This window comes from Sorex araneus, chromosome 2 (assembly GCF_027595985.1).
Source record: "Sorex araneus isolate mSorAra2 chromosome 2, mSorAra2.pri, whole genome shotgun sequence".
NCBI lineage: Eukaryota > Metazoa > Chordata > Mammalia > Eulipotyphla > Soricidae > Sorex > Sorex araneus.
Genome location: NC_073303.1, coordinates 318,766,628 through 318,793,332, shown reverse-complemented (window position 1 = coordinate 318,793,332; position 26,705 = coordinate 318,766,628). Strand labels below are relative to the sequence as shown.

General features: G+C 40.2%; 1 protein-coding gene across 1 annotated transcript in view; it reads left to right on the top strand.

Annotated features, from left to right (window-relative positions):
• Positions 1-26,705, top strand: part of IKZF1 (IKAROS family zinc finger 1) — a 94,377-nt gene that overhangs the window by 44,362 nt on the left and 23,310 nt on the right. The window contains exons 4-5 of the mRNA XM_055127590.1: positions 17,343-17,402; positions 24,898-25,158. Of these exons, the coding sequence (XP_054983565.1) occupies positions 17,343-17,402; positions 24,898-25,158 (321 nt within the window). The remainder of the gene's footprint in view (positions 1-17,342; positions 17,403-24,897; positions 25,159-26,705) is intronic.

Sequence of the window (26,705 nt, the reverse complement as noted above, 5' to 3'; positions counted from 1 at the left end):
AATATCTTTGTGTGAGAAGAGGGCTTGTCTTTGTCTACTAAATTCTAAGCTTTCAGATGAATATTCTTTTCTAGAATCTTCTGGAACCTCTGAGCTTCTTTTGCACGTGGCCGACCCGGGTTTGATTCCCAGCATTCCATATGGTCTCCTGAGCACCACCAGGGGTAATTCCTGAGTGCAGAGCCAGGAGTAACCCCTGTGCATCACCGGGTGTGACTCAAAAAGCAAAAAAAGAAGAAAAAAAAGAATGTCTAGAAAATATTTCACCTTTTTTTCTGAGCTAAGTCAAGACTATACCATTGCTGAGAGATCATGTGTGAGTAAGCACTGTGTAGGTTATAACCCCTTCAACAGGATGGATTGATTATCACTTCATTGCTCATTACCTCAGTAAATATTTCATTTGCCTCCAGCACAGTAGGGATATTGGCTGTTAGATTGTCCATCCAGCACGAGAGGCAAGTACATAGTCCTCCTGCAGCTAAAATGTACACATTTACCTGACTTTTCCTGGACTTTTAGAAAAAAATAATGGATATAGAGTTTATTGTTGTTCCCAAATGGCCCTGGATTTAAAATTCTATTAATCGGTTTGGATAATATTTTCAGTCTCTTCCTATACCTTCTAATTTTCAACATCTAATCTGCTGTGTATGAATAAAGAATCATTTAATTATTCTTACTAGGGTTTAAGATAAGGACACAGAGCTCCCAGCAGCCACAGGGAATCACCCATGAGTAAACTTGTGAATTTTAGTTCAAAGGTTTTTTACTTCTCTTTAGGTTGGTTGCTTCAGAGGTCAGTTTTACTTTCCTTCTCGTGCTTAACTTATTGCGACCAGTTGATGCAGAAGGATGTATAATTCTGAGTAAATATAATGTCAACGGAATGAGATCAGCCAAAGATTCTCTTGATTTTTCCCATTTACGTTTCAGATTATCAGTTAAGAATGGCACCAAGTACAGATTTTAAATCTCCTAGATCTTTTTTTTTAATTGTCTTGATCTTTATTCAGATTTCCAATTTAAGTTTTTATTGTCTTCTATTATGTAAACCCAAAGATTCCAAGTTGTTTGGGCAGATATATTTTATCAGTGCTTGGTTAGAAATTTCCTTTTATTTGTTTTTTTACTTTTATAATGTAAAATGTGATATGAGAGCTTGATCCATGTGAGCTATATCCACTGAACTATATCTCCATCCCTGAACAAATGGCCTGCAAGCATGACACACGCGTATGATTGATGACATATCTATGAATATTTTATCTTGTGGAAGATAAAATTTTCTGAGTGTTTTTCATGGTGTTTGTTTTTCCTCTTAAATATATCTTTAATTCTATATTTTGTTTTCTAAAAATAAAATATATTTATCATAAGCAAGATTATGGCTTCCTCACTAAGATCTTTTTATGGGGTCTCATCATAAAGATCCAGTTGGAAGAACTGGAGACAGAGGGCCACCAGGATTAATTGGTGGTGATGCCAGCCCTGATCAAGTGTTTTGCATAATTTCCAGTTCCACTTTTCTCAGACTTAAGTGACACTGAGCAAAAGAAAAAAAGATAAGGAGAGAGGAAAATGGGGGAGAGTTGTCATGGATGACACCAAGCCCTTCAATCTTACCAGCCACCACTCTCCCTCGGACCTGCCAATGCTGTACAATCCCAGAAGACCCTGGTGTCTGGCCCATCTGTCAGGAATATCTCTGGACATTTATCTCTCCTCAGTATTTGTACTTGAAGTTTTTCTTTTCTTTTGGCATCTGTCTGGAGCCACCAGTGCAGAGTCTGGCCATCAGAGCTGGTCTACCAGTGGAGACACTGAGGTCAGAGGTATCAGGGCTGTGTATTATTCCTGCTGTCTCTGTCTGAAGATGTGAGGAGCAGAGCAAAGTCAGCTTGGCTCCATACTTCAGTGCTGTGTGATTATGAAAGGCCACTTCATTACCGAATCCCCAGGTCTACAAACAAGTTATTAAAAGGTCGTGTATTAAAATATCAGTTTTCTTTCATGTGTTTCCCCCTGTGTCTCTTACAAAGTGTAAGACTATACAGGTACTTTATCCAGTCTGTCCCAGAGCCAGGAATCCAAGACTGTATTAGAAGTGTCAGTGACAAAAGAATTAAATGTCAGAATCTTTACACAGTGCTAATTTATGGTTGTGTCTGTGTGTATCTGCAACACAAGGTGAAAAACACCAAGTTTACATGTTGGACATGCCAAGAACTTCTCGGCCAGCTCTCCCTCCTGGGTAAGGGGCTAGTGTGACCCTCTACTCCTACCTCCAGCCTGGCTGTCTTCTCAAGCAAATCAATATGCATTGAGAGCAGACCTTCACTTCTGGTAAAAGTTACTTCTGGGAGACAGGGCATGGACTGGAGAGGAAGAAAAAGAGAAATTTAGAGTGAAGGCACACAGCCACTGATACCCCTGATTCAAGGGTGTGGCAGGGGGACGAGCTGGGATCCATTTCATAGGACTCCTGGGCTGTAGGGTGTAACCTTCCATGATCAAACACTTCCTAGTACAGTGCGAGTGTCCCTTTGCACTGATAATACTTGAACAGAATCTTGCTTATGGTTTGTCTTAAAACCCAGGTCGCAACTTCTAGGAATATATCCTGAGGGTGCAAAAAAGCACAGTAGAAATGACATCTGCAACTGTATGTTCATTGCAGCACTGTTCACAATAGCCAGAATCTGGAAACAACCAAGTGCCCGAGAACAGACGACTGGTTAAAGAAACTTTGGTACATCTACACAATGGAATACTATGCAGCTGTTAGGAAAGATGAAGTCATGAAATTTTCTTATAAGTGGATTATCATGGAGAGTATCATGTTAAGTGAAATGAGTCAGAAAGAGAGGGAGAGACCTATAAGGACTGCATTCATTTGTGGAATATAAAATAACATAATATGAGACTGACACCCAAGGACAGTAGACATAAGAGCCAGGGATATTGCTCCATAGTTTGAAGCCTGTCTCATGAGCTGGAGGAGAAGGCAATTGGAAAAGAGACGGGATCACTAAGTCAATGATGATTGGAAGGGCTGTTTGGAATGGGAGATGTGTGTTGAAAGTAGATAAGGGATCAAACGTGATAGCCTCTCAGTATCTGTATTGCAAACCATAATTCCCTAAAGTAGAGAGAGAGTATGGGAGAAATGTCTGCCAGAGAGGCAGGGGGAGGGTTGGGATGGGGGAAAACTGGAGACATTGGTGGTGGAATATGTGCACTGGTAAAGGTATGGGTGTTTGATCATTTTATGACTGAAACTCAAACATTAAAGCTTTGTAACTGTATCTCATGGTGATTCAATGAAACAGGAAGTGTGGAGGGTAGAGTAATGAAAATGAGGGGGGGGAGTGGGGACACACCCACATCTTGAGTGAAGGAACTGACCACCATCTTGGAGCCACCGTTCTGGCAGTCCCTGAGAGCTGTTCCTGTGCTCAGAGAAATGACTAGACCTCCCATAGCTCCTTCGCAGATGCACTAAAAGAACCCACGAGGTGGGAACCCCCTTTAGGGGCCCTATCATTGAAGGCAGCTGCTCAGTCTGACAGAAGAGAGGGGATCTGGGTATCAGAACAGGAGAGGAAGTGCATGGGACAGTTCTCAGAGGTGTGTGGGGTCCTCAAAATTAGCTCACTCCTGAGCCTTTGAGCACAGGCTGCCTTTGTGGGCTGTGCTCCTGACCTCCGCCCGGTCTGTGCATTTAGTCTCTCCCCTTTCAGGTTGAGGGCTAGTGCCAAGTGGTCAGCTCACAATGAATCAATGCCAGAGAACAATGCACTCCAAGTGAAGTTCCATGAGCTCATTTGGCTTTGATATAAGCACGGTAGGAATTCTTGGAGTAGCCAGTGTTTTTTTTTTTTTTTGGCAAATAAGGAAGAGGGAGGATGGACCACTACTCTTACAACATGCAGTTGTCAGGAACTTTCCATCTGAATTCAGAGATTCCAGAGGGAGGCCCCCCAGAAAGTCTCCTCACTGGGCCCTGGCCCTGCCCTGTGTCTGTGAAAATGCTAGATAAGGGTTATTTTTCTAAGCACCCCCAGAGTCCCCAGTGGTTGCCTAGACTCAGCCCTGCTGCTGTTATCTCCACCAACAGAAAATGCTGCTCGCCCGTTACCTCAGTGTCTTTCTTGTTTTACCCTAGATTTCAGGTTTTTTCCTCTTGGCTTGTTTTTGTGTTTTAAAAAAATTGCTATCTGGAGGTCCCAAAGATCATCTACAAGAAAGAATAAGCCTTTTTTCTGCTCCATTTGCTTTTTTGTCTGAGCCCAAATTTAAAATTTTTACTAAAATGCAAGGAAATTTTACCATATTTATTTACTCTGGCTTTCTAAAACAAGAGAAAAGTAACAAAATGATCTCTTAGAATTCTCAGGAATTTCAGAATCTAGTGCCGCTCAGACATGCTGATTACGTGGCTTCCACCTCTCCTCACCTGCATTGCGGAGTCCAGGTGTGTTCCCTACTGGTTGAAAACTAAGCACTGGTTACCCCAATGCAGTTCAATTTAGATTTAAAAAAAAGAAAGAGTGTGTATATATAAGGGTATGTATATATGTATGTGTGATCATGTATATACCACAGGGTCTCATGTCAATAGGTGTGTATCTTGTATATGAGTTTACAAGTATGGGGTGTATGTTTCCCTATGTGATTCCCTACCATGTGTTCATGTGTTAGTATATCCATTTGCATGGCTGTGTATATGTGTATATGTTGGTGTGCTTTTTGTCTGTGTGACTGCTGTGTGATTATCTCATATATATTTATGTCAATGTGTGCATGTTATGACAGTGTGTGTGAGTGTGTCTCTGTGAGCGTGCATCTCTGTGTGTCCTGTGGAACTGTGAGTGTATATACAACTGAGTGTGAGCATGCTTGTGTGTGTGCTAAGCCACCAGTGCAATTCCTTACTCTTGCTTCCCTTTCTGTCACTTCTCCATAATTCTTTGTATTTCGGTTGGGCCGCTCTCTCACAGTAGCTTCCTCTTTTCCTGCATTCCTATATTTCATTATTCGTCTTGTTCCTCTTCTGGAGCTTTTAAACACAGCCAGAAGGATGTGGAAACCCAGTTACAGTATGACACACAAGCTATAGTGTCACAATCACTGTGGACCCTGTCTCCTGCGGGCATCTAGAGAAGGAGGAAGATGGATGTGTGGAGAGGGAAGAGGATGGAATGCAGAAGTGAGGCTCTGGAAACCCATATTCTGGCAAGATCAAGACCGTTTCCTCTAAGCCTGGAGTTTCCCACTAGAGGCCCATTGTATACTGAACAGCAAAATCTCCAAGACTGTGTGTATGGAGTGGGCTGTTGTTACTTCAGAAGGGATCTTCAAGGTGACTACTTCTCAATTCTGAACCCTAACCCTCCTTTTCCCCAGACCAATGTCACAAAGCCCCCTTTTCAGGCATCAGAATGGTCTCCTCTTGGTCTCCCTTCTGAGGCAAAATCCAGGATCCCCAAAAGCTCAAATTCCCTTTGATGATGTGATTCCCTTCAATAGGACTGAGGTTGTACTGCATATATTTCTCCTCCAGCCCTGAAGTCCTCTCTAGCTGTAGTCAGAGACTGTTTTCCTGCCTTCCTTTCTCTTGTAAGATCCTGAGGGCTTTAGAGCCACACATGTGCAATCCTGAAGTAGAAGTCACTCCTTGGATAATGTGTAATGTGGTTTGTTGATGACCTTCATTTCATAAACTCATTAGCTGCTAGAATGAACTGGAAGCAAAAGTTGGCTCATCCCTAGTAGTATGGTTATGGGAATCTAGCTCATTAGATCACTTTTGATTTAAAATCCTAATTTCAGTCAATAAGTCTCATTTAGTTTTCAAGTCTGTGTGAAATTTGTGACAGTCAGGAATGATGAGGGGTGAAAGAATAAGTAAGGACTTGCTCTCTGCTTTGTGTGGTTCTTGTAGATGACCTTGACCAGTTCATTAACTGCTCTAAACCTTGTTGTTATCATTTATGAAGATATTTCCCTACAATACTCCTTTTCCCGATAAGACTCCTTCAAGAATGAAAAAGTGGGACCAGATAAATAGTACAGAATATAAGGCCTTTACCTTGCAGGAGACTGACCTGAGTTCAATCCCACATGGTCTCCTGATCCCCACTACATGTGATCCCTGAGTACAGAGTAAGCTCTGAGCACTGCCAGGTGTGACCCTCAAATCTTAACAATAGTGACAATGACAACAAAAAATGATAATGAAAAATGGGGTGAAAAGATAGACCAATAATCTGGGCATATGCTTTGTACATCCCTGGCACTATATGGACACCAGAGCACTACAGAGACCAACCCCTAAGCACAGAGCTGTGTGTAGACACATACCTTGCATGTGGTATAGACTTTCAAGAGTACAAAACCCCCAAAATTTCATATAAGAAGAGTGCAGGACCTAAACTTGTCTTACATGTTTCCCAGTAAATAATGAATCATAACACTATAGAGAGTTTGGCAGAGAAAGAGAGGGTCCTCCTTATTTCAAATAAATCATGCTTAAGTGAAGGACAGGACTTTTGGGGATGCTATGATCCCAATAAACAGTTGATGTCTGCTAGGAATGAAAAATAGATGTTTGTAGGTTCTTCCCAGATGATGTTATATTTGACAGAAGTTGGGAAGTCAGAGACTGCTGAGTAAAGACTGAAGTTCAGAAGGAGGCTTGGAATGAAGTGGAAGACGTATTTTCGGGCTTCCGCTCTGGGACTGACATACCCTGATCCTCTCCATGTTTTATAGCACTGATTCTGGAGCAACACATGGGATCTCTCAGGTCCCAGAGCTTCTAAGTGAACAGCTCTTTCTTTCTGAATCCATGTACCACTCCTAGTTATCTGTGTTTCTGTCCCAAAACCTGCATTCCAGAGCTTTTGTGTGAGGACTGCTAAAATAACTAACACTTAGCATCTTACAAGTACTGCTATAGATCAGGAAATAATGAAATTGAAAGACAGGAAGACAAAGACAGAGAAATGAAAACAGAAAGAAAGAGAAGTGGACTAATAAGAGTGGGAATAGTTTAAAGAGTTCCTTAAAAAAGAAAAGAGTTTAAGGAATTTCTTAAAATGCAAATATAGGGATAGAGGCATATAGCCAACCTTGATTCCATCCCTGGCACTACATATGGTCCTCTGAGCTCTACCAAGCATTACTCCTGAGCACAGAACCAGAATGAGCCCCTGAGCACTGCGTGTTGTAGTCTAACCTCTCCAAATAAATAAAAAATGCAAAGTGTTCGTAGTTGCTTTTACTGTTAGGCAGTGCATTCACCCTAAATACTAAAGATCTTAGATCAGAAAGAGCTCGAGAGGTTAAGCCATGCTTTGTATGCAGGAGGCTCAGGTTCTACCTCTGGCAACATGGTACCCTAAGCACCACCAGGAATGACTGCCTGAGTAGAGAACAGAAACAACCCCATGCACTGTATGTGTGTCTCCCAACCATAGACCAAGAGTTTTAAAGTAGCCACATCACCTGCCTATGCTTCCTCACAGCCTCTGTGAATTGTCAGGATGTAGAACTTAGTGTGAGGCTGCAACCTCCCCAGAACTGCCCTCAGTACAGAAATAAGTGAGCATGAACTTCATCATGACATGTAAGCCACTGAGGGGGAGAAATCTCTACCTTCCATCCTCCCCATATCCCAACCATACTCTGAGAAGCCTTTATAACACTGAACAGGAGGACGGATGATTGCCACTTACATATGCAACCGTCACATGCACCAGTGCACATGCACACACACAAAGTGTACAGGCATGTATGCACATCGTCACACACACACACACCAGTGCACATGGACAAGCACAAAATGCACAGGCCACGTATGCACCCCATCACACACACCACTGCACACGGAAACATGCAAAGTACACAGGACACATTTTGTTTTCAGCTGCTGCTCACAAACTCAGTCTTTTCTCACTTGCTGGCAGCCAGCTAGGTCACAAACATACCAAGAAATCTACTCTCTGCTCTTTCCCCTGAACTTGTTCCCTATACTGGTGGCATCTCTGCAAGGTGACTTTTTGGTGGAGGCCTGAAGGAATGGGAAGGTAGGAACAGAGGCTTTCTTGTCACCGTATGGAATGATCACTGAGCCCTGCTGAAGTCTCTGTGTAACGGGGATAGGGACACTGTCCCTTGGAGGTCAGCCCACCTGGCTATAGATTTTTCTCCCGAGGTCTCAGAGACAAGAGCTCATACAACCAGAGTTTACTTTCCCGACTTGTCTTTTTCTGTGCTGAGTCACCTTTTGCTTGGAATTCTGGCAAGAATTTGCTTTGAACTTCTGGGAGGGAGGGACAACAGGGGCCTGCCCTCCGTGTGTCCTGGGGGAGATTATTTTATCTCTGGACTCCCTGACACTAAACCCAGGCTCCTGGGATCTTTTGGGTTTGACACAACGCCAACTGCAGGGACAAGGCAGGAATAGGATATGCAGACAAGACCGGGCTGCTTCACAAGGCAAGAGCATGTCCCTCTCTTGCAAGGTCTCCCACCCTGCCCAAAGGAGCAGCATGCCCTGCGACCCCTGGTTGGCACAGGGCACACACAGCAGCATACTGCAGAGCACACCTAGTCACTCAGAAGACCCTGTGACCTCCTTAGAGCTTCTTTTGTCAAATTCCGGTTGACACTCGCAATAACAGTTCACTGTGGCTTTGTAAGAATATACTGCCAGGAAACCACTTGCAAATTGTATGTGTGCAGTCACAGCAGTAAAGCACATGCCCAAACAGGTGAGGGTGTCCAGGCAAGGCAGCCCCTGCTGCAGACACACTTGCTGCTACTGGACTCTGGCGTTCCAGAAGCCCTCAGTGCCCCTTTCTTCTCTCAGTATTCTCTGATGGCCATCTGTCCCCAGAGGGTGACTGCCTGATCTGTCCTTGGGTCTGCCTGCTGTTCCAGAAATACCTGTGTGAAGTGCAGTCTGGGTTACAATAGAATTTTCTGCTTACCTATGTTTTTTGGTATATATTTCTCTCTCTGGAATAATATTTGGAATTAAAAATAAAATATAATTTAATGTTTCTCTTATATCCAGGACTCACATTATTCCAACCCCCCAGTGCAAACTTTTTCTGAATTGTCATTACTGACCCAGCCATCTTCCTTTCTTTACTTGTTGCCTGGAAACATTCCTTATCTTCTTTCTTTCTGAGTATTGGACTAAACTTTCTCACTATATTTATTATGTTTCCATTTTTTTTTATTTTCCTGACTTTTTAGAATATAGAAGCTTGAGTTTTATTTTAGAAAATGTATTATGGTACTTATATATGGTTTTATCTTTATACTAGTAAAATATCTCTTTAAAAAGAGGTTCTTTTCATCAAAAATATGAAAAAGTGAGTGTAGGGTAATGAGAGAGACTAGAGATAGTGGTGGAGGAATGCTGATACTCTGTTGTACGTGCTGTATTTTTGAAACATTAATATTGATGGTATTGTAAAATCATGGTGCCTTAATGTAAATCATGTTGCCTTAATTGTATATATACATATATGTGTGTGCATAAAAAAGCAATGATTTAACCTTCAGAAAATAACCTTAAACCAATTTTTAAACTTCTTGACCATTTCAGCCCAAATTCCAAACTGTAGCAAAATGCCTAAGAAAGCAATTGAGAAAAATTACAAGTGGTTTCAAAACAATGACTTGAACATAATTTCATATGAGGCCAGAGAGATAGTTCAATGGGTAAGGTGCTTGCCTTGCATTCTGCCAACCTGGGTTTGATCCCCTGTTGGTCCCCTGAGCACTACCAGGAGTGATTCTTGAGTGTAGAGCCAGGAGTAACCCCTGAGTATCTCCAGGTGTGGCTCAAAAAAATTAAAAATTAAAAAAGTATTTCATAAATAGAATCAGCATTGTTCCACCTCCTCATTTTTGGTTGTGTTCCTAATAAAAGTCTGCTTATCTATTACTTTTTGAAAAATTGTAGACTTATCAATCAGAGATTTGTCTCCCTTCACTTAGTTCATCATGAATAATTAAAATTATATTAAGAAAACATAAACAAAATTGCACAAGCCCTCAGGATCATGAGGGTCAAAAACTGATTTATCCCAACCTGTTCATGGAGAGTCATTTTAGTTCTGTACATTGTCTCCTCTTAAGGCAGATCTCACAGTTGTGATTTCAAATAAAGCTAAGTTGACTTTTTTTTCCTGTCATAAATCAACAAAAATTGCTCCAGGACATGATGGTTAACCAGAAAGTAACCTGACAACCATCAAGCATCTAGTTAACAAATTGCTAGAATGTAGTAAGACACATACAGGGAATTCAGAGGACCTATTTGAAAAGAAAGCCAAACCCCAAATGCTTGGCTGAGTGTGCCAGTGAATGAGAACTGTCAATAATAATGATTTCCCTGTATTAACTTATTCTAAATACACCAAGTTTCTGGACTTCAGTCAATCAGCATAGAAAATGCAGTCCATATTGCAATATACTTTCCAACATATCACTTAAAGTATTTCTGAAAATGTTCAACTACCATGACTGTGTTTATAAAGTAAAAATAAAATGCACACCAATTCAGTGCATGTTTTACTTTCTACATAATGAGTCTTATATAGAAGGACAAGAGTGAGAGAAGGAGAACTCAACTATTGGTAGGTCATAATTCTTCATTCCGGGCTCCAGACTCATATCGAATTCCAGAGTTGATTATGTTTTTCAAGCATCATGGAATAGAGATAACAGGGCCATCTGAATCTAAAGCAAAACTTCTCAAAGTTAGTTGACCTACTGTCCCTGTTCCAGAAAAAAAAATTACCCAATGCCTCCTTTGTAAATCTTAAGTGAATGAACAAAAAGTGTCCTCCAATTGTACCCTAGATTACTACTCCACCCCCCACATTATTCTTGCACCCCCAATATGTCATACCACCCAATTTGGGAAACACCGGGAAGATTTGGTTTTAAGTGGATGTTCCAAGGACCACCCTGTAGGATGCACAATTCTGTGAGAGGTGGGGATAAACTACTAGATGAGCAGGGGAGTGAATTGAGCTATAATGGGATTTTCCCTGTATCCATACAGGAGATGGAGATACGCCATGACTAGTAATACATTTCAGACTGCACTGACATTAGTTGGCAAATAATTTCATGCCACACTGAATGAAAATCACAGGATATGTATAAATAGGATATAGCTGGGCATCCTTGCATTTTTTTCTGTAAGATTCCTCCATTTGATTATATAAATAAATATCATTGCTTGTTGAGAGCTTCCATGTGAGGGGATTTTTGACTCAGAACATAGCATTTTTTACCTGATCATAACAGTCACAGGGAAAAAATTCAAAGTGATACAACCCAGTAAGAGGAGCCTAGAGAAAATCACTTTAAGGTAATGGGCAAATGCAGTGAGAGGAAGAGGAGAATGCCCTTGCAGGCTCAGGCAGGAAGTGCTGGGAGCATTAGGGGCAGAGTGGGGAGGTGCACTGGGCAAAGTAACCGCAAAGGCAAGCAGTTGAAGGCAGATATGCTGGGTGTGGTGCATGAAAAATACGAAGAAAGGAGTCTCTCAAGAAAGAAAAGAGAGTTGGGTCGTGGTGACTGGAAGTAGAGAAATCCAGATGAAAACTTGTGCTCCACTGGCACCAGTGGAATAGAAAACAGAAAGAAGTAGTGAGAAGGTAGTAATATGAATGTTGAAAGATGTTGATCTAGTCAGAAAGAAAGGGACAGACACAGAAGGACTGCACTCACTTGTGGAATATAGAATTACACAATATGAGATTGACACCCAAGGACAGTAACACAAGGAATATTGCCCCATAGTTGGAAGCCTGTCTCAGGAGCTAGGGAAGAAGGTAGCTGGAATAGAGAAGGGATCACCAAGTCAATGATGGTTGGAGGAATCGATCAGGATGGGAGATGTGTGCTGAAAGTAGATAAAGGACCAAACGTGATAACCTCTCAGTATCTATACTGCAAACCACAGTAGAAAGAGGGCATGGGGGAAATTGTCTGCCAGAGAGGAGGGGGAGGGTTGGGAAGTGTGTGTGTTTGGGGGGAATACTGAGGACATTGGTGGTGGAAAATGTGCACTGATGAAGGAATGGGTGTTCCATCTTTGTATGACTGAAATGAAAGCATTAAAGCTTTGTGACTATGTCTCACAGGGATTCAATTTAAAAAAAAGGAAGGAAGGAAGGAAGGAAGGAAGGAAGGAAGGAAGGAAGGAAGGAAGGAAGGAAGGAAGGAAGGAAGGAAGGAAGGAAGGGAGAGAAAGAAAGAAAGAAAGAAAGAAAGAAAGAAAGAAAGAAAGAAAGAAAGAAAGAAAGAAAGAAAGAAAGAAAGAAAGAAAGAAAGAAAGAAAGAAAGAAAGAGAGAGGGAGGGAGGGAGGGAGGGAGGGAGGAAGGGAAGGAAGAGAAGGAAAGAAAGAAAGAAAGAAGGAAAGAAAGAAAGAGAGAGAAAGAAGAAAGAAAGAGAGAAAGAAAGAAAGAAAGAAAGAAAGAAAGAGAGAAAGAAAGAAAGAAAGAAAGAAAGAAAGAAAGAAAGAAAGAAAGAAAGAAAGAAAGAAAGAAAGAAAGAAAGAAAGAAAGAAAGAAAGAAAGAAAGAAAGAAAGGAAGGAAGGAGGGAGGGAGGGAGGGAGGGAGGGAAGGAAGAGAAAGAAGGAAAGAAAGAAAGAAGGAAAGAAAGAAAGAAAGAAAGAAAGAAAGAAAGAAAGAAAGAAAGAAAGAAAGAAAGAAAGAAAGAAAGAAAGAAAGAAAGAGAAAAAGAAAGAAAGAAAGAAGAAAGAAAGAGAAAAAGAAAGAAAGAAAGAAGAAAGAAAGAGAAAAAGAAAAGAAAGAATAGAAAGAGGTTGATGTGAATTTGGCCAGAGGGAAGAAAGGCGTGGCTGCTGGACCCAGGTAGAGCCTCCCACCTGGAAGGCATATGTTTTCTTTCTTGGGCACTTAACAAGACCTGAGGCACATGGCATTGTATTAGGGCCAGCAGGATTGGGGAATAATTTAAACCACTGCTACCATACCAAGGATCATAAAATCTGAAGACTAAAAAAAAAGAGCTGGTGGAGTAGCAAGCTGCAAATAGAACAGAAGCAGCAGCTCTCATGTAACATCTTCCACCAGTGCTCCTTGGCTCTGTGGCTGTAGAGCAGCTTAGTTTGCAGATACAGAGAGAGAACCAGATGCTCCCCTCCATGGCTGCTCCTCCCCTAGTAGAAAACAAGCAGAACTAAGGTCTTATGACTGCTGGAGCACTAGCTCTGTACTGAATAGGTAGTAGGTCCAGATCTTTGTCAGTTCTCCTATACTGAGACACTTCTGTGTAGATACTTGTGGGGGTTGGGGGTAGGAGGGAGGAGTCAGGGTACAGGACACACCTAGCAGTGTTCAGGGCTTATTTCTAGTTTTGCACTCACGCACTCAGGGCTTGGAGAACTATATTTCTCAGGGCTTGGAAAACTATATTGGTGTTGGGGATTAAACCCAGGTCCACCATATACAAGACAGTGACCCTGCAAACTCGACTGTCACTCTGGTACAGCAGATCCTTGTTCTTAAACAATCCTCTAACTTAGGGAACTTTTGTTAATCCAGGTAAGGTAATATCTAATCTAAAAATAATATTCTGACCATTTACTTCAAGAAAGTGCTGTTTCAGAATAGGAAACTAGCATGATTTTAAAAATACAGATAAGAGTTATACAATTGTATATTTCTGAATTTTCCTGAAAATATAAATCTGGATGTGTTTACTCTCATGTGTTTACCCTCAGAAAAGTGTCAGGGTCATTTTCTCCTCTGACATTGAAAATCCTATGGATGTTTCCATCTTCCCCTAAGGTAGCAACAGCATGAGTTTGTATGTTCATTATGAGTTTATATGTGATAATATATCAACTCAATGCAAAACAACAAGTGTAGTTTCTTTCCGTTTTTTTCTTTCTAGAAAAGTAGCATTTGGTCGTCTGGATAGGATTCAGTATCAGAGGGGTTCACAATATTGTATGTGAAAACGTTACCAAATATTTGCTCTGGTTTATAAGAATGCTTCATATTTAGAAAACTTGGCAAGATATGGAAATATTCTTTTACCTGTATCCTTTTGTAGAAAAATGACTTGAAATATAAGATGGATTTACTGAAGAAGTGAAGGTGAGGCTGAGAATCAGCCGCACAGCTTAACTGCTCCCGTTCCCTGCAGAGCCTTCTCCCAGGGCCAGGAGAGGGCTGTACTTACAAGCAGAGCTGTGGTAGGACACAGCGGGTATCACCTGAATGTTTCTCCAAATGAGTAAGAAGAGACGTTCATGTGAACCGTCAGAGCCCTGGCTCTGAGGCGATTGGCTCTAGGAGTCCAGGTGCTCTCAGAAACTGCCAGTGTCACTGTGCATGAGGAAGGACAGGATTGTAGGTCCACACAGTGGGTAGAGCCAGGAAGGACACACTTTCCAAATCATTGGTTGGCAATCATTTTGTTGTTTTGGGGCTCTCTGTTGGTACATGCACTGTAACTCCAATGTAGGGTGTGTGTGTGTGTGTGTGTGTGTGTGTGTGTGTGTGTGTGTGTGCATGTGTGTGTGCATGCGTGCACTTGTTCACATGCACACCAACAACTTACACATTTCATGTTACATGTACGCAGCTACAGTTCACACATGCATACACAAATATTCACATAAGATACTACAAGCACTTTGGAAGTATTATAAAGAGAAAACTGCTTTTTAAAGACACATGCTGCTTATACAACTGAGACTTAAACCTGAAAACTTTGTAACTTTCCACATAGTGATTCAATAAAAAAAAAAAAATACTAAAATACAGAAATCCAAAATCTTGCGGCCACTAGTGTGGCCACATGACCTCATATCTCTTCATTCTTACCAATGGAAAACAAATTATCAAATGCTTCTTTTCCAGCAGGTCCGACTTTGAAGGGGGGAAACTCCAAACAATAATAGTGAGTTTTGTGTTGAAATATTGAATGTAATCAAAGTAAAGAGAAAGTGAAATGAAATTTATCAGCTACACAGGCAGGGTGGGGGGCTGTGGGGGTGGGGATGTTGGGGGGAGGTTTACTGTGGTTCTTGGTGGTGGAATACATGCACTGGTGAAGGGATGGGTGTTCGAGCATTGTAATAACTGAGACTTAAGCCTGAAAGCTTTGTAACTTTCCACATGGTGATTCAATAAAATAAATAAATAAAAATTTTTAAAAATTAAAAATAAAAAATAAAGACACATGCTGCACAGGAGAATGTGGATTACTGGCTGCAGTCTTAGATTTATGCATTTTCATGCTAACAATGAAAAAAATTGCCTTTTAGAACCACTTTGCCCCCCGTCTCCTTATTAAACAATGGCTCTGCCTCACAGCCTCATAGAAACACAGTGAGGTTGAACGGTAATTGATAGAAAGACCTTTATGAGTGACTGGAATTCACAAAACTTCCCAAGAGTGTCTTCCATGGGTGCTAAATTGAAGAGAACAGAATAGAACAGAATGACTACACCAGGCCAGGGTGTGTCTTCACCTTTTTCTGTTTTGCATATAACATAACATGTTTTCCTTTTCTGAACTCAGAAGTTGATCTGTGCCCGAATTTAACTGTGCCTGAGCAAGAGTGTATGTTTACTCAATTAAGAATTTTTAAAGGGGAGTAAAGCCGTTCTGTAGGTGCAGCTTTTTTTACTTTTTTAAACTTTGCAATTTTTTAGGAATCAAATAGGACAAAATTCTAAGTTAATTCAATTATACCAAGCACAAAACTCATTTTCTTTAAAACGATTAAGTGTTTCACTTACTAATGTAATTTTTATGAGTGGTAGTTATTAAATGGAAATCATTCTGACAAAAACGTCAAGGGTTACACTTGGATTATTCAAGACCTGTGCAGAACTGAGCTTAGTACCAGTGGAACAGTTTTTAGATTAGTCTTTTTCACTTCCAGACCATGAGCCCCTTCTCTCCACTGCTTGCCAGTGAACATGAAGACAGTGACAAGGAGGCTCAATTCCAATTGTCAAACTCCAAATCAGCAGATCAGAGTCATAGCCGAACTCCAAGTCAGCAGGATCTTAGAGTTAGGTCACTTAATCAGAAAATCTGACAGTGTATCACCTATAGCAATGTCCCCTTTTAAAAACAGTAATACTAACTTTTAAAGCATCTTTGATATTCTCCATATCCGTGTGGCCCCATACCAAGTCCTACTGGGCAGAGGCTGTGACTCCAGCAGTGGTCACCAAGCATAAGCACCAGGTCCCTGACGACAGCTGCTTTGACCAGAATGCACAGTGGTGACTTTCTTCTTTAGAGTCAGAAGATAGTCTTTAGAGTTAAAGAGTCTAAAGACTTCTTTAGAGTCTTAGATGACCAAAGAATGACAGAAGATTAAGGAATTGTCAGGAAGAAATTAAGCTAGTTGCTCCTAGTCACATCTAGGAAGTTTTCACATCATCATAATAGTTCAACAAAATTTTTATGGGAAAATAGGAGGGTCTGTGGTCAGATCAGTTTGAAAATACTTTTAAGAAAGTTTGGTAAGTCAGTTTCCTGCAAAACATCATAACCTTTTTCATGCTAATACTAATTCAGTAGTTCACCCAACAAGTTTGATTCAACTACACTGTCTATATCACTCTTAGAGTCCCTGGATTACACTACTGAAGAGAAAATTGTGTGGGTCTCTGTGTGCTTGGCTGTCTACTGTCCTCAAACATGTTACACTTTGGATGCTCTGGCCTATTACACAGAATAGGAATTATAGATTTGGGACAAGAAAACTATAGGAAACTCACAGGAAAGCACACAAAAAAATGGCAGCTTGTTTTTTAGGTGGGGAAACACGGATTTTTCCCCCAATGAGTTACATGAATATGTTCCAATTTTCTATGACATTTCCTAAGACAAAAACTGAATCAAGAATGTCGGCTATGCCATTGGCCCATAAAAAAACACAGCACACTCAGATGTGATTGTCCTTCTAGGGGAACCCCTACTAAGAAATGTCTGTGCCATTTCTGCTGATGTTCTCACAGTTACAGAATACTTTAGGTCACTGCCCCTAAGGTGTTTCACATACCAGGGGTCACTACAGAATACTCCATGTGATAGATTGCCTCGAGCTCAGACCTCTGGGCATTGCAGAAGTGTGTCAGTACTCTGACAACTTTTAGTTGTCATAAAGGTTGAATATAGGCAGATTCATAGATAAAGAATGAGTTTTGAGCAATAAGACTTTTAAAAAATAATCCTTTCTTTTGAACTCTTACTGTGTCTCTCAAATATATCACAACCTAGCTCTCTTTTCCTTCTTTATTGCAGTTACATATGGGGCTGATGGCTTTAGGGATTTTCATGCAATAATTCCCAAATCTTTCTCTCGTAAGTATATGCTTTGCTTCTAGAAAACAGAAACATGTTTTTTTTTATTTCATATGCAGTTTACATAGTAAAATATTGCATGTTTCTTTGCCTCCTTCCTTCATACTTATAAGCATGAGAAAAACTGTTGATCATTTTATTTGATATCATCAGAAATATCTCTACCATAGTAAAGTCAATAACTTGGGTTTCAGACTGTTGAACAATGTTCTGAAGAGCATGCAAAAGAGCATGCAGTAGCAAAATGTAAAAGTAAGGTAGAATTAACAATTGTACTAATGGAATTGTAATTCTAGTTTCGTTATTAATGTGATCATTTCCTTTTTATTGAATATCATGAAAAAATTCCAGACTTGTCATCATTAAACACTTAGCACATTTTTAAACTGTTTCACAATTCAGTAAGTCAACATACTCCCTGTTGGTCTAAAATATTAATTTCAGAACTGAGAAGAAAAAACTCACAGGCATCAAGGCCGTTAGTCCATGGCACCTGCTATCTGAGCAAACACTCTTACTGCTGTGAGCAGGTTGAAGCTTCCTGATGAGAGTTGTTAAACTTAAAGTAGATGTGAATTTTATTTTTTAAGGTTCTGAGAGATGATAAATGATAAGTGTATTTGGGCAGCTTCCTTAGAGAAGTATTTTAAAGAATGGAAAGTGCTTTTTAAAAATGTACAGATAGTTGAATATTTGATGTGATGCAAGTTGGTAGCCCATCTTAGAACTTTTGTTTTCAGAGCCTGAATTAGAAAATTCTTTAATATTACAAAGCAACAAAAAACAGGCTGTATGCATTAATGTTGTAGTAATTACTTATATGGATTCTAACTTTAAAAGTGCCAGTAACAGTTAAAGATAGGTTTCTGATGTTCTGGTTATCAAATGTCTTAGATGTTTAGTACTTAGTATTTAGCATAACAATCCCATTCCTTACAGCCAAGATTCCCGTTTTAGAGTATAAGAGCTGTCAAGATCATTCTTTTATTAGGCATCTTGATTCAACTTTGAAAAAATATCATATTTTTATAAAATACATACATATGCATTATGTGTGTTTATGTATGTATGTGCTTATATTACTGTTTAAAATATAGAATGAGGACAGAGAAATACTCATTTTAGATGAACACCATATTAAGAAATCAAATGCACTAAAGAGTAATGCATTATAAGACATGTTCTCAAATGTGAGAAGGTTTAGGGTCTACAAAACTATAATTTTCAAATTAATCTTTTGGTGAAGATGTTGGTATATAAAAATTGCATATAAAGATATTTGGAGATTTTATAAGACAAATAATGTATCTTTTGAAACACTTAATATTACATAAATGGGTTCATGGGTATTAATCACACACGCACACAATTGCAAAGTACCCAAATTATGAATAAAGTATAAATATCCCCTCCTTTTAGAAATGGCTATTGATCCGGAGACCCTCCCCACAGTGTGGGGGGTAGGGGGTGGGGGTGGGGATGCAACCAAACTGTTCTGGGCCAACATTACCACCTAGTGGTCATGGTAAAGAATTGCCCTACTCATTCCTCATCACCGTTTTTTCCTTGAAAATTGAAATTTGATTGTTACTTAGGTAAAATACAGAAAGTATAGCTATACTTGTAAAATTCCCCCTTTTTTCATTTTCTTCATAGTTTCTCTCTCCCTGACTTCACTTAAAATTTAAAATATAAAATAAGATAAATATTTCTAATTACTTATGTTCATTTACAAACTTAAATGATGTAAGCTATAATAATTGATTTCATTCTGTAGCACTGCCCATCCCGTTGTTCAGCAATTTGCTCAAACGGGCACCTAATGTCTCCATTGTGAAACTTGTTGTTACTGTTTTTGGCATATCGAATACGCCATGGGTAACTTGCCAGGCTCTACCGTGTGGGCGGGATACACTTGGTAGCTTACCGGTTTCTCAAGAGGGACGGAGGAATCAAACCCAGGCGGGCCACGTGCAAGGCAAACACCCTACCCGCTGTGCCATAACTCCCTTTAAAATATTTGAAGTCTTTATAAATTTTTGGAGAAACTTCTCCATCTTAATATTTTTTAGTTACCCTATTTAAAATATATCTGAACTATTTTAATTCCACTTCATTTTACTTATTTTATCTTATAGAGGAATTACTTTTCCTCTTTACTTAGTTTAATTTACTGTTTTTTATTTAAAGTACTGAGCTTCATAACCTCACATGGCTTAACTAATACTACAATTATAATTTAGAAATATCCTTCCAGTGATAAAATTCAATCTGAATCCTAAAAATTTACTTACTAGGAAATATGAGGCCACACTCTAAAAAGAAAAAAATTTAAGGATGCATAACTCATTTGTAAGATGCAGACTGCTAGTGTACATTATACCTATGCATTAAAATGTTTCAATCATTCATGAGTGCATGCACTGCTTGGCAACAGATCAGTCTCCTGCTCTTACTGGCCTTTGAATTCCCTGGATTCTCCAGCTCCATCAGAGCTAATCTAGTGTATATGCTGGAGTTTACTCCACATCCAGGAGTCTGGGTCTCTCTTAGGACTGCACATAGAAGGCCTCTAAAAAAACTAGAACAATAAGGTCTAATTTTTTCTAGTTTAACCAGCATTTTCAGGGTTCAAGTACTTCTATTCTTAATAAAAGACAGATTTATTAAATAATAAACTTGCCCATTAGCTCTCCGTAGTCAGTAAGAGAGCCCTGGGCTGGGACTGCTGAGCCAGAGGTAGGTGGCAGGGCTCACAGACTCCACTTCATCTTCTATATTTAATCAGTTCAACTCAGAACATTATTCTGAGTTCAACATCTCTGAGGGGTGGGAGGGATGAAGCTACAAAATATTTATAAATATGTTCTCTATATTAGGAGAATATAACATTTCATATAAACAATATCAAAACTAAGCAGTTCCTACCCCAAAAACATGGAGCAGAAGAGAGTTAGAAAACCAGAGACGCATCCACACAACCAACACAAGCCCTAGGTAGCTTCCCATGGGGATATTTCACAGGAAGGATCAAAGTCCAATAAATGCAAATTATAAGGGGACTGAGGAATTTGAATTTAATGTTAGGTGATCTGTTTTATTTTAGGAGTTTCAGTTACCAAGGCGTTACTCTGTGGCATTTTCAATGTAATAAAGCATCAGTTTTGCATATTCTTAAGTAGATTTCAAGGAAGAGGAATATGAAGGAAGCAACCAGAAAAAGGGTAGTTCAAATAAATGACAGTTACCCATACCCAAGCTCTTCTGTCATTATTTGAAGCAATCACTTGATGCCATTAACTCTGCAGGACTACAGGATTTAAGTAAAGGCCCACAGCAGGCAGATCCCAGAGCTTACCATCAGAGGTATAAACACAACCTGTGACCCCCAGATACCTCACAGGACCAAATATCCCTCTTGGAGAAACCTCTGCTCCCTTCTTCACTCTTCATTGTCTATAACAGTTCCTGGTGCTTTCAGAAGTGCCTCTGAGCATGTTCTTAGCCTTGGTGTCTGTTTCAGGCATGCCTAGTGTCCTCCATGTTTCCCGCAAATATGGGCTTGGTTTCCCACCAGCATCTATCCCCCTGACACACTCCAGACTTTACCGGCCCATGAAAAGACATGTGACCTGGCCAGTGTAGGGTGCAACCTGACCACTCAAACTTTAGTCCCACAGAACCCAACCCCAAACTACCTGTTCTGTTTTTATCTTGCTCTGGTCAGCATCACTAATCAGTCCTACTGTCAACTAAAACCAAGAGTTCACTATTCAAATATATGTCCCTTGAATGTAACTATTTGCACTTATGTCGGCCTCATATTTATGTTTATAATATCTGAACTTTGAGGTCCAGTGTTTGTGACTTAAGGTAGTTTCATGTCCTGATTTCCTCATCTGTAAAAATAAGTGTATTTCCTGTGTTATTTTTTTCACTTACGGTGAGACACCCACCTCCACCCACTCACACACACACACACACACACACACACACACACACACACACACACACACTCACACAACACTTTATGTGTACCTCACTTCCTGAAAATGAACAGGAGTCTTTCAGGTTCCTTTATGCAAACACCACCTTCTTGGCATTTGTTCATTGGAAATAAGAACCATTCCCCATACTTAGGAAACATTCACTCATACTGGACTTAATATGCCCAGGGCTAATGTTGTTACCCATTTTATCTTACCCTGACCACCAAGATCATTATCTCCCTCTCTTAGTCCTTCAGACCTTTCTGCTAAAATCTGTCCTATGGTGCCAGCAAGAATCTAGCTCTAAAACAATGACCATGCAACATTTGCTCTGGGTAAGTCATCTGTCAAGATTCCATGGTTTAGCTCAAGTTTCTTGACCTAGTCTCTGTGATCTGGGGTATCGTCTGCATCTTTCTTGTCAGAAACCCAGAATATGACCGAATCCTGCATTTAATGCTTTATGCTCTACCTCTTCTGACTCTAAAAACTTCTACTTAGTCTACTGGGGATGCAAGTGACCTCAAGGTGATAGGCTTAAGTGCCTTTTGATGAATTTATTGTGCCCACAATGGTGCTTTGTTACAGTTCTTAGATAAAGAGTCACAAGGCATAACTGTGCTAGTCTCACCCTCAAAAACTACTAGCTAAGTTAGTGACTGGTATTAGGTCTCCTGGCATGAAGTGGCTCTGGCATCCAAGTCAGCAACCTACCACGTGTTACCACTGTCATGCTGGATCTCCACAAGATGCTACTGTAAGGGAGCATGTCATGTATCAGAAAACTCATGGCCTTCCCCTGCTGAACTGTCCTTTCTTCTGCTCCTCAGCAAAAAGAAATGACACCGGCATCTGTACAAGCCCCAAGGCAAGTTAGAAAAATTGCAAAAATACCTGCCATTTTTAGTGCTTATATAAACAAATTCAAGTGTCTAACTGATAAGAACTAGTATTCCATGTGTCTTTGAAAAAAATATTTCATTCTCCTTAGCTTCTTTCCTGTGAAATTATGAAACTGAGGGAGTGGAGGAGCATGCGAAGGGGAGTATCCCAGTGCTATTCCCCTGTGTGGTTTCCTCTTCTAGTCCAGCATGCCGTTGGCCCTTCACTGCAACTGTGTCTCACAACTAACAGTAATCTCCATTCCACTGTGCTTCATAATGGCCCTTCCAAATTCATCCAGTTAAAAATACTTCCAGGATAAAGGGTTCTGAGATTTTTGAGATCTTACTGTCAGAGCATTCTGGTGCAGAATCAAGTGAGCAGAGAGGTCCTAGAAAATTAGCTTCCACTCAGAGAAATCAGTGGCACACATCAAAGGGTGATTCCAGGGCAGGGAGGTCAGAAAACATCCCAGTCTCATGGTGCTTTGATCTTCCTTGCCTGACATCTTTCCTGTACTTACATGCCAGTGGTTATAGGGTCTCTTGTCTCTGATTGTGTGAAAAGGTCAGAAAGAGGCTGCTGAAACGCAAAGGGCCTTCTGGGTCTGTGGCCTTCAGAATCCTATTGGGAAAAGCATTGGAGAATCACCCTGAGCAGATCTTTCATTCTTGCATAATGTTGAATATGATGGGAAGGAGGTACTCCCTGACGTCTAGGTTCTCAAAGTTCACAGTGAGGGCTAAAATCCATGTTCCAGGCATTCTTTTCTATTCACTTGTAAGTCTTTTCGCTGAAGAGCTAACGGGAGCTCCTTGCACTATAAACAGTCATGAGTGCAGGCATCAGAACCTACAAGGCTCCACCCCTTTGCTCGATAAGTGAGGGTAAGCAAATGGTTACACCTCTCTCTGCTTGAGTTTCCTCAGCTTTAAAACATGACAGTAGTAGCATCTCTTTTATAGGATTGTCCTGACCACTAAATGCTATAATTCAAGCTAAATGTTAATTCAAGGCCTGGTACATGATAATTATTCCGTAAACATAATTGGGATGATACTGAGCCCCCTGTACATAATCATACCTCTAGGGGGAAGGTGCTTCTATTTCTTCTTGCTATTCCAAGCCACAGTCCTATTCTAACTTCTCACATACTCTCAGCTTAATCCCCTGTTAAGCTAGTACTAATATATTCACTTTTGACAGAAGGATAGACTAACACACACAGCAGTTAGCTGGCCTGTGTAAAAGGCACTTAGGAAGAGTGAAACTAATACTCTAAACTAGGGATTTTTCTCTTAGAATCTGGGTTCTAGTCTTCAAATCAAAAGAAATGTATTAAATAAAATTAATTGGCATTGAGTGCTCCTAACTGTTTAGTTGTATTAGACTTAAGTGGGCATTAGCATTTCCTAGAGAATTCATGGGGACAGAGTGCTGCGCCTACCCCCACAGTCTGTAGTTTGGTGGCCCTGTAGTGTACTGAAGTGAGTTTTTGGTGATGCTAATGCTGTCAGTTCTGGGAAATCACTTTGAGAATCCCTCAATCAAAAGATTAGATATTCTGGGATTGTGATGCCATTTGTCTCATTTATTATTTTGCTGGGCAGAATATATCTACCCATTATTACTTTCTATAGAGAATGTGATGAAAGAGAGGGCTCTTTCAGTATGTATGCAGTTCCCAGTATTAAATTCATCTACTTATACTCCAGACAGTGTTTCAGAAGAGTATAGAATTTACAGGGGGGAAAAACATTCAAATGATATAATTACCCTATATGTGACACAAAAGAAACAATAGTGCAAAGTAGACAGTGGTTATTGAATTAACAATCGTTTTTATCTCCACCCCTACCCACTCACACTTGGATTTCTCTTTGAACACCTGGATTCCTTACATTCATCAAATTTTATCAGATTTCAGCATTGTAAAGTTATATAACAAATCATAGACTTAGCTAGCTTTAAGTTTTATTATCATTATGAAATAAGGATGACTATGGACCAGACAATAAATAAATAAATAAATAAATAATAAATAAATAAATAAAATTCTATCAGGTGGTCAGATATCTGAACATATTTTTGCTTCATGTTGTCCAAAATTTTACTGATAAATACAATAATTGCATTATGAATAAGAGGAGTGGCCCAGGTTTGATAATCACTAGGAGGGCCCTTTGCTTAGCTGGTAGGGAGCCAGTACTCCTGGTAGGGAGTCAGTACTCCTGGTGTGGAGTCAGTACTCTTAGTAGAGAGTCAGTGCTCACTTCCAGACAGGTTCACACAGCCCCCTCCAGTCTATCCAGAGGTGCCACAAGGCAATGATTGTGAAGTCTTTGGCCTTTGGCTTGAGTGAGTGCCTGACACAATGTGAGAGTAAGTTATTCATACATTCTCATCATTGCCATTCAGAACTACATAGGGCAACCTCAATTTCTTCTGCTCTCAAAGCCCCAGAGGCCTAAACATGTTGCGCTGCTGTTCACCTGGTACGTGTGTAATACTCAGAGTCTTCAAACAGAAGCTCCCCATTTCTATTTGGTTGTCTTTTTGCTGCTGTGTTGTTTTGTTTTGTTTTTGCAATGACACTGAGTGGCACCCTGTATTGTTTCTTTCAGCCAGTAATGTTAAAATAGAGACTCAGAGTGATGAAGAGAATGGGCGTGCCTGTGAAATGAATGGGGAAGAATGTGCTGAGGATTTACGAATGCTTGATGCCTCAGGAGAGAAAATGAATGGCTCCCACAGTGGCCAAGGCAGCAAAGCTTTGTCAGGAGCTGGAGGCATCCGACTTCCTAACGGCAAACTAAAGTGTGATATCTGTGGGATAATTTGCATCGGTCCCAATGTGCTCATGGTCCACAAAAGAAGCCATACTGGTAAGGACTGGTGTAGTTTCTCCCTTCATGGCCTAGAAAAGGTCGTGGAGTGTTGCAGGAGAAAACTATTTTGTCTTAGATAATGTTCTAAGTGTGTTTCAGGAAAACTTGCAATTCAGTTCTTATTTTGGAACAACATGGAAAAGCACTTCTTCTGAAATGCACAGATTTGATCCTAAAAGTTAAGGCAATGAACAGAAGGAAAATTTTGCCTCAAAGTTTGCAAGTTCTGTTTAGGACCTGAGGTTAAGCTTTTTAAGAGCAGCTGCATCATTAGATGGCATGTACCAGTGGGTCTCACCCTTAAAAAAAAAATAGGACAAACAAAGCAGAAAGAGAATGATCCACAAAATGACTTCCACCAAGAACCCATGAGGAAAATATACATTATTTTTTGAGCATTCAAACTAAAAGGCTTGATTTTTAGAAACTTAGGTGAGTGGTTCAATTAGATGAAAATTTAGTCTTTAAGAAAAAAAGTTTTGATCAGTTTGCCCTCTAATAGTGAGACCATGCAAAATTGCTTGATTGCCACTAGTTTGTTTTATATTAGTCAAGAACTTAGTATGAAAGTTTCCTATAAAAGCTTTCTTATTGGATAATATTTTTAAGGTTTTTAAAGTACTCATTTGTGTCCAAAACCAAAGGAATGAAGATGATCTGTGTCCAAATACAGCCCAAGCTCATGAGATGCACTTCCACCTTGGGGTGGGGGAGGGTTGAGGAATAAGGATGTCCACTCTGTACATGAACCCTGGCGAGTGACCAGTTACCTACTTCTCCACCAAAGCTGTCATTGCTAATGGCAATAGAGATATTTAGATATTTTATTTGAAATAAAATATTAATGGAAAGCATTTTACCTTTAAATGTATGCATGAGTTATCTTTAGAACTGAACAGAAAATTTTCTGCTGCCCAAGGTGGATAGAAAAATAAATTCACCAACTAATTGCCACTGAAAGTTTGAACATAAACATTAACCATGGAAACCCTGGGCCTCTTGTTGCATGAGAGGTAGTGTCAGTGTCATCATAAGGTCAGTGTTGGCCACTACACCTACAGGGAAACTAAACAAGCAGATGAAAGCAGACTTCATAAGTTCAATTATATTTTATAAGCTACCTCAGAAAACGAAGGAAAGAGACATACAAATCACAGCCTAATCTGATCTATACTTAGAGCCAAACAAGTATGTGATTATCAGAATTAAGCACAAATTGACCAAAAATTATTTAGCAAGAGAAACTGGATGTGGGAGCGATAACACAGTGGGTAGGGCATTTGCCTTGTACGCAGCCAACCCAGGTTTGATTCCCAGCATGCCCCATGGTCCCCTGAGCACCGCCAGGAGTAAACCTGAGTGCAGAGCCAGGAGTAACCCCTGTGCATCACTGGGCATGACCCAAAAAGCAAAAAAGAAAAAGAAAAACTGGATGAGAGGCCAGAGAGATAGTACAGCAGGTACAGCATTTGTCTCATGTATGCCCGACTTGGGTTTGTTCTCTGGCACTACACATGGTCCCCTGAACCATGCCAGAGTGATAT